Source organism: Sapajus apella, unplaced genomic scaffold (assembly GCF_009761245.1).
Source record: "Sapajus apella isolate SASKATOON/1434 unplaced genomic scaffold, GSC_monkey_1.0 scaffold233, whole genome shotgun sequence".
Taxonomy (NCBI): Eukaryota; Metazoa; Chordata; class Mammalia; order Primates; family Cebidae; genus Sapajus; species Sapajus apella.
In genome coordinates this window covers 384,999-394,085 of record NW_022437173.1, presented here as the reverse complement: position 1 = coordinate 394,085, position 9,087 = coordinate 384,999, and the positions used below count along the sequence as shown (strand labels likewise).

General features: G+C 48.7%; 1 protein-coding gene across 1 annotated transcript in view; it reads right to left on the bottom strand.

The window, feature by feature from the left end:
* Nucleotides 1-8,881, bottom strand: part of LOC116544847 (zinc finger protein 160) — a 60,619-nt gene extending 51,738 nt beyond the window's left edge. Inside the window, exon 1 of the mRNA XM_032271433.1 lies at nt 8,832-8,881. Within this exon, the coding sequence (XP_032127324.1) occupies nt 8,832-8,846 (15 nt within the window). The 5' untranslated portion in view covers nt 8,847-8,881. The remainder of the gene's footprint in view (nt 1-8,831) is intronic.
* Nucleotides 8,882-9,087: the final 206 nt, after the last annotated feature.

The following is a 9,087-nucleotide window of genomic DNA, read 5'->3' as shown; positions in this document are numbered from 1 at the left end:
CACGCACCTGTAATCCCAGCTACTCGGGAGGCTGAGGCAGGAGAATCGCTTGAACTCGGGAGGCAGAGGCTATTGTGAGCCAAGATCACGCCACTGCACTCTAGCCTGGGTGACAGAGTGAGACTCTGTTTTTTTGTTTAAAGGATAGAATGAGGTGCTACAGGTTCAGAGCTCAGTTTAAAACTGCTCCTCATTTCGGATGCAGTATGTAAGTGGTGTCTGTCACTTATATTTTTGAGTGACCTGACAAATACTGTGGTTCTCTTAAACCCTCCTCTGCTTTAACTTTCTAGGACAGTTCTTCCTTCTGACTGTTCATCTGTATCCTCTGTGATATCCTTTATAAATGTGTAAACTAAGTAAAGTGTTTCCCTGAGTTCTGTGAGCTACACTTGTAAATTAACAGAACCCGAGGTATTGGAGGGGATGTCAAGGGAATCCCCACTCTATAGCTGGTCGCTCAGAAGTTCAGGTCCCAATGTGAGACTTGCAACTGGCACCTGATGTGGGGCAGTTTCGTGGAACTGAGCCTCAACCAGTGGGATCTGATGCTAAGTCCAGGTACATAGTTTCAGAACTGAGTTAAACTATAGGACACTCAGTTCATCTGACAGAGAATGGGTTGCTGGTGGGAGAAAATCGCAGATTTTGGTGAGTGGAGATGAGATATTGTATAGAATGTGCACTGTGGTATTGAGTGTGACAGGAAGAAAAACCACAGGAAAAATATTTTTGTTTTTCCTCTTAGTTCCTACACTTGCCCAACCCTACCCTATTCCAGGAAAAGGGAAGTGGTGACTCAAAACGAAACGAGTGAAGTCACGATCCTCTGGTTTCAAGAGCGATTGCAAATGAAGCTATACCCTAATACTAACAATTGTCAAAAGCACATGTCTTAGGCATTTTACATAAAGGAGTTTCTTCAATTCTTATTCACATCTGCGTAATCCGAGTACACGTATTTTAAATGTGTTGCATTATTATAAACCCCGAAACCAATGTCACAATGTAATCATCACATGTAATCAGTGCACCACTCACCTGGACCCAGGGTCCCTCGCTCGCTTCCATACTGTGTCTTTCCCTCCCTCATTCTCTGCATCTCTGTCATTCTCACATTAGATTATTTTTTATTTTCTGTGTTCTTCCCCTGGTTCTTTCCAAGTCGTTTTATGCTTCCTGCTGTTTCTCCCCTTCTTCCTCTTCTTCCCTCCTTCTTCTTCCTTCCTCCTCTTCCACTTGTTCTGTCCCATTCTGGGGCCTTGTTTCAATTCTGACTGCTCTTTCTCCCCAATTTTTTCGTTGTCCCCAGTCTGTATATACATTTCTGCCTCTTTCTTCTCCCATCTCTGCTCCCCCTGTAAATCCTCTCTTCCCTGTTATACTCCTTGTCCCCACTCTCTGGCACTCACAGGCCCTAGGCCTCCCCCTGCTGTGGTTTTCCCTCTGCTCTCCTTGTCGCCCGCTGCCCCCTCTTGCTGTCCCAGCACCACACTTCTCTGTCTGACCTGGCTCCAAATCTCTCCTCTCCCCGACTCTCTGTCTGAAGAGCCTCCCCCATCTGCCCCTCTCCCTGCCATGCCGTCCCTTCATCTCTCTGGACATCGCACTTTTCTCTACATTTCTCCAGTAGCTTTTCTCCCTTCTGCTTTCTCAGCTCCTTCTTTCACTTTTACTATGGCTGCAAATCCTCGCCCATCCTCTGCTTTGCCAGCTGTTTATGGGTTTCCGTCATTCTTTCCTCTGTCTCAGTTTTTCTGCTTCTCTCCCTGTCCCTCTCTGTCTCCCGATCCCACGCATTCACAGGAGGGTTTGGAGTAAGACGCCTGCATCCCCGAGGAGCACATTTTCCAGCGGGTGGAGCTGGTCAGGTGTCACAGGACAGGCCCCGGGCCCCTCCCAACGCGGATTGAGGGAAGCGGTGACTGCGGAGGGGAGACCTGGGGAGCAGCAGGGCCCGGCACGAGGAGGAGGGCGTCTTAGGACAGCGGTGGGGTCTGCAGGATCCCAGGACCAGGCAGAGGACGCGGGCTCCCCGGGACCCGGACTGCCGCGCTGCGCTCCAGGGGCCCAGGAGGGTGAGGCTGGGAGGCGCCCAGGGCGGGAATCAACCTAGCCGGTGAGGACTTGAAGAAGCGCGGGACAGGAGGAGGGGACGGGAAAGGGTTTTAAGCGGGAGGAAGAAGCAAAAGGCCAGGGACAGGGAGCAGCCTCTGAGAGACGTCAACCTGAAGGGAAGCGACTCCGGACCCACATCGCGAGGCCTGTATTCACCTGGGGTGGAGGGAGCGGTGCGGGGATCTTAAGGTCTGTAGCGAGCTGGGGAACTGGGTGTGGAAACGGGGTGTGGCGATTCGCAAGTTCAAGTCATACTGAGGGACACTCACGCTGCGCGGCGTCACCTCCAACCAACGGCTCCGGCTTCCGGAACTGCAGGAAACTGCGCAGGCGCGGAGAAGAACCCGGACCGTCTGGGGGCGTGGCCTAGGGGAGAGGCGTGGTCTGCGGACGCAACGCGGGGGCGGAGCCCGGGCCGGGTCTTTTCCTTGTCAGGAAACCCTGGAGTGTTCACTGTGACCTGGGGAGTAGAGTTCACGTTTGAAGCAGTTGTAACGTGAAGGAGTAGACTTACGTGGACCACTTACGTTAGAAACCAAAATGCTTTCCTCTTACCAAGTTGAAAACGGTTTGTGTTAAAACTGTTGGCCAGTGTGGGTAACCCCCCCATATAGGCACCGAGGAAAGAGACCTAAGCAGAACCCTGGCACAGTTAGGGCTTGAGGAATATCTCACTTTACAGTGTTACTACTCAGCTGTTTTCTTTTATATAATCCTTTATATAATCATACATTAGTTTACAGAAATAGGGCTTGAAGAATCCCTTTATATAATCCTCTATATATAATCATATAATAGTTGATAGTATGAGTGCCTAAAGAATATATCCCTACATATATACCTATAATTATATCTTAGTTCATATTCGGGGGAATGCCTAGAGTGGACACAGTACAGAGCATGAATTAAGGAACAAGAGCTTATATTTGGAGGAATGCCTACAGCAAATGCAGTGCAGAGCATGATTTAAGGGAAAACAGTTATACCAGGACAAGAATCCATGGCCCAGGCGGCAGCGTTGAGTATCGTAAAGATACCCCCTGTATGGCAGGCTTGGGGCCAGAGCCACTCCTTCTGATAAAGGAGTTGTATGATCTTGCTCCAGTTCTTGTGGAAGGCTGCCCTCAGACCAGCAACCACCTTGGTGACTGTGAACTTTATCAACTCTTGCTACTGTGCTGCTCGAAAAGCATCTTCATATAGAACTTATTGGAAGCTGCCGGTAGGTGGCAGTAACCCTGACAGCTCTGTCACTACTGTGTGACTTAAAGCATCCCCCCCATAAATCTTAGAGGTAGTTTGCCCATAGATAGAAGTATCACAACACTGCACCCTCTTCACTGCTCATGGCCCACCTTCAAGCCTCGGTGACCTAATGGGGGTGGACCTCTTACTGCACACAGCCTTTGCCTTCATGGGAACGGGCCCCTTGCTGCGCGCTGTCCACCTCCTGGCCTAGGTGCCCTAATGGGGGTGGACCCCATGTTTTATTGCTCACGACCCTATCACTATCCTTAAAGATGATTTCACTTACTGCCCTGCCCCCTAACCTATACACAATAAATATTGATGCTTCTGGACATTCGGGGCCTCGCCTGACTCAGTTTATAGGTGGCGTGGCCCCCTGAACCCAGCTGCATTTTCCTTGTACTTCTGTGTCCTGTCTCTTTATTTCTCAGATCCTGCGCCTGAGCACAGCATAAGGCTCACCCCATGACCCTGTGGGATCCTCAAACTTACAGACCCCTTACTGCACACGGCCCTTTCCTTGATGGGAATGGACTCCTTGCTGCGCACTGTCCACCTCCGAGCCTAGGTGACCTAATGGGGGTGGACCCTTTGTTTTATTGCTCACGACCGTATCACTATCCTTAAAGATGACTTCACTCACTGCCCTGCCCCCTAACCTATACATAATAAATATGCTTCTGGACATTCGAGGCCTCACCTGACTCTGCTCATAGGTGGCATGGCCCCTCGAGCCTAGCTGCGTTTTCCTTGTACTTCTGTGTCCCGTCTCTTTATTTCTCGGATCCTGAGCCTCAGCACAGCATAAGGCACACCCCACAACCCCATGGGCCATCAGCCCTACAATTTGGAATGGAGGGAGCCGTGCAGGGACTTTAAGGGTTATGGGAACCCCTGGACATGGGGTACAAAAGCGCAGGTGAGTTTTCCTCTACCTAGATTAAACGTTCTCCAAAACACACATTTAATCTAGGTAGATGGAAACTCATGCGGCGAGGCCCAGCCTTCGCTCCCCCAGATCTGCTTCCGGGTTTGCAACAAACTGCAGGGGCAGGAAAGGGAGTCACTGGCCTGGGGGTGGGGCCTGGGCGGACAGGTGCTGAGGGTCGGGTTGCGGGGGGGTCGGGGAAGCCAGGCGTTGGGAGGGGTGGAGAGAATGGAGGCGGGGCCTTGGCGGGGAGGGGTGGAGCCTGGTTGGACTGCAGCAAAGGAGCGGGTAGTGGAGGGGAAAGGCCAGGCGTTGGTGGGGTGGAGTGGATAGGGAGGCGGGGCCTTGGCAGGGAGGGGCTGAGCAGACCTCAGCAAAGAGGGGGGGAGTCGCCGGGGAAAAAGCCAGGTGTTTTAAAAATAAAACTTATTTCAAGTGATGATGTGTCTTTGATTAAAAAAAACCATGGGCTTCGCCGGGCACAGTGGCTCACGCCTGTAATCCTAGCACTTTGGGAGGCCGAGGTGGGTGGATCACCTGAGGTCAGGAGTTCAAGACCAGCCTGGCCATCATGGTGAAACCCCATCTTTAAAAAACAAAACCAGAAACAATAACAAAACCATGGGCTTCTGCATGCATATGCTAATGCACATACATCACATGTACACACAGTTAAATAAGAAGAGTTGTGTCTCAATGACTAACTTTTTTCAATGACTTTTTAAATTACCACTTTTGCTTATGTGCATTTCAGCAAGTTTCGGACAAACTTGCTTGCAGTTACCTGAGAAGCTTTGCCAATTTTTCTTCAGGCGCCCTCCTGTTGACAGTCTGCAATTCCGCAGTAGCTGTGTTTTCATGGTAAACTGTGGTCTGGTTCGCCCCCTAGTGTCCGCCTACGTTACTGCAGACTCTGGTTTGTGTTGGTTGTATTTATTCTCGGTGGTTTCCCTGACCTGGTACCCTCTTACTTTCAGTGTTTATATTCAACCAAGAGAGAAACTTGTCCCTCAGGCAGTGCCCTGAAAAGTCAGGATATTATATGGACCTTTCCATACTTTCCCTCCCCTTGGAGAAATCAAGAGTTGGTGGTTTCATCACAGTGACACCACCTGATGCCAGAGTAGGACCTCTGCCAGTAAGTGTCTCAAATTTTCATGCTGGGCATTTATTAAGAGTTCCAACCACTTACGTGGTGTTTAGATTTCTTTTCTTTCTTTCTTTCTTTTTGTTTTTTTTATTAAAAAAACAGGGTTTCGGGGCCGGGCGCGGTGGCTCAAGCCTGTAATCCCAGCACTTTGGGAGGCCGAGGCGGGTGGATCACGAGGTCAAGATCGAGACCATCCTGGTCAACACGGTGAAACCCCGTCTCTACTAAAAATACAAAAAATCAGCTGGGCATGGTGGTGCGTGCCTGTAATCCCAGCTACTCAGGAGGCTGAGGCAGGAGAATTGCCTGAACCCGGGAGGCGGAGGTTGCGGTGAGCCGAGATCGCGCCATTGCACTCCAGCCTGGGTAACAACAGCGAAACTCCGTCCAAAAAAAAAAAAAAAAAAAAAAAACAGGGTTTCACCATGTTGTCCAGGCTGGTCTTGAACTCCTGACCTCAGGTGATCCGCCCGCCTCTGCCTCCCAAAGTGCTGAGATTACAGGCGTGAGCCACCGCGCCCAGCCTAGATTTCTTACAAAGGCGATCGGTACATGTGTTGTTGCTAGATGTGTGTCTTCATGATGGACGTAGTGTTTGGGACTTCCTATGCTTTTGTCTTGTTGACATCACCAATTCAGCAGTTTTGTAAGTTATTTACATAGGCCTGGAAATGTACTTTAATTAGGTGCCATGGTATATTTTCTATTGGGAAAAGCAAAATCCCAGAGACAACACATTCCCAGAAAAGGCTTGAGAGGTCTCCAGGATCTCTAGTCAGGATGAATAAAGAGTGTACTCCCTGAAGGAACCAGAAGTTAAAATGTAGGAGGAATGGCTGATTAGTGAAATGCTGAGGTCCCAAGATAACAAGATTCAAAGAGAAAAGGAAACATGATCCACACAAAGGAACAAATGAAACCACCACAAACTGACACTAAAGAAATGAAGATGTGTGAGCCACCATGCCCAGCTTAACAATCAATTTTCTATCTACATGTACACAAAGTAACAGACTTACTCAGACTCCCAAGAAATCCGAAAATGAAACACCATAAAGTAGTCCTTTTACCCAGATAATCAAAATATAAAAAGAGAAGCAAGTTTTGCTTAAATGAGTAGAAAAATCTTACATGGTGTTGGTGGGAGAGGGCACCTTTGTAACTGTGGGTAGAGGTAAAAATGTACCCAGATCTAGCAACACAGGAAATCCACCATCCTTGAAGAAGCAACATTTTCAACTGCCTGACCTGAAGAAACCCTTAGAGTTTTTTTTTTTTTTTTTTTTCCCTTTTTTTGTTTTTTGTTTTTGTTTTTTTTTGACAGCATCTCACTCCGTTGCCAGGCTGGAGTGCAATGGTGCAATCTCGGCTCACTGCAACCTCCGCCTCTGGGGTTCAAGTGATTCTCCTGCCTCAGCCTCCAAAGTAGCTGGGACTACAGGTGCCTGCCACTATGCTGAGCTAATTTTTTATTTTAGTAGAGACGGGGTTTCACCATGTTGGCCATGATGGTCTCAGTCTTTTGACTTCATGATCCCACCTGCCTTGGCCTCCCAAGGTGCTGGGATTACAGGCATGAGCCACTGTGGCCAGCCACCCTTAGAGTTCTTTAGTGAAGTTAGCGTGCCCACAGGAAGGAAGCATCTGTGGCATTGTTAAATAGTGAAAAACTAAAGAGCAAGTCATCCTTCATTTCTTTTTCTTTTTTTTTTTTAAGATGGGGTTTCACCATGTTGGTCAGGCTGCTCTTGAACTCCTAACCTCAGGTGATCCGCCCACCTTGGCCTCCAAAGTGCTTGGATTACAGGCGTGAGCCATCATGCCCAGCCTATCCTTTATTTCTTAACAGGAAACCATTTAACTTTTCCAGACTTGTAGGATACGCTACAGCAACAGAACGTGCACTGAAGAATTTTTTCTAAAAACGCACAAGAATGTATAAATACATTTCCACAGGACGTGCGCCATCCCTTGCCAGAGAACTGACAACCGTGGCGCCCACTAAGACATGAAGGAGGGGGTAAGGCTGAACAGGAAAGGGGATGCTCTATGTCTTGGCACTTAAGTGCAACTTTCTTTCGAGTTTTTCTATAGAACAAATATATACATCATACGACGTTTTATTATTTATTTATTTTTTGAGATGGAATTTCAGTCTTGTTGTCCGGGCTGGAGTGCAATGGCACAGTCTCGGCTCACTGCAACCTCCACCTCCAGGGTTCAAGTAGCTGGGATTACAGGCATGCGCCACTACGCCTGGCTAATTTTGTATTTTTAGTAAAGACAGGGTTTCTCCATGTTGGTCCAGCTGGTCTTGGACTCCCGACCTCTGGAGATCCACCTGTCTTGGCCTCCCAAAGTGCTGGGATTACAGGGCCGAGCCAACGCACCCAGCCCATGGGATGTTGTAAAAAAGAAATACAATATTTAGTAACAAAAGGTGGAATGGGAATATGATCATCCTCTCTCATGTCCAGGAAGTTCAGCTATACTATCTGAGCAGAGTGACAACGATTTTAACCTAAAGCACAAGAGTCCCTGCAGGACCACCATTGTCTCTGTGGGATACAAGTGCTGAAAATGGTTTAAAAAATCCCCTCATTTAGATACCTCTGTTAATTTCATATTTTAAAAATAAATGCTGGAGGCTGAGCATGCTGGCTCACACCTGTAATCCCAGCACTCTGGGAGGCCAAGGCGGGCAGATCACTTGAAGTCAGGAGTTTGAGACCAGCTTGGCCAACATGATGAAACGCCATCTCTACTAAAAACACAAATAACTAGCGGGGTGTGCTGGGCAACAAAAGCAAAACTTTGTCTCAAAACAAAAAGACATAAAATGATGGAATAAAACCTTCTCTATCACTGATGACTGTGCCTCTACTTTCCATTCCATTCCGTCATGACCAGTTTGGAGTCAAAGACATGCTGTCCCTAATTTAGCTTCAAATGTATTACAGAATCAGGCACAAAATATTTCCCCTTCTTGGTTTTCTTTTCCAGAATTTAGGAGGTGTTTGTGCACATTCACGTGACTTCCACATGCAGCTGCTCTACTCCTGGTCTACAGAGAGCTGACGGTGCATCCAGATGTGGCTCCTGAACAATCCCTGCTGCCCAGCAGCCCTGACACCACGGGGCCCACACCCCGTCTCCATCCACGTCTGGGGAGAGCCCTTCCCAGGACCATGCCCAGTGCAGCCTCTTCCCAAGTTCATGTCACTGGGTCACGGGAGGAATCTAAGCGAGATAAGGGACTGAGGGAAGGCATGGGTGAGTGCCAGCAAACCTGTCAGGCAGGACGCTTCAGACTCAGAGAAGATTCCCAACTCCAAGGCCCACCTGAAAGGAAGGAGACAGAACGATCCACTTAGAATATCATCTCACCTGAGGAAGAGCCATCCCTGGCTCCTTTGCTTCCCCCTTCTGGGCTTCTTCCTCAGATAACATGAGTGTTTACGGGTGGATCACAAGGTCAAGAGATCGAGACCATCCTGGTCAACATGGTGAAACCCCGTCTTTACTAAAAATACAAAAAATCAGCTGGGCATGGTGGCGCATGCCTGTAGTCCCAGCTACTCAGGAGGCTGAGGCAGGAGAATTGCCTGAACCCAGGAGGCGGAGGTTGCGGTGAGCCGAGATC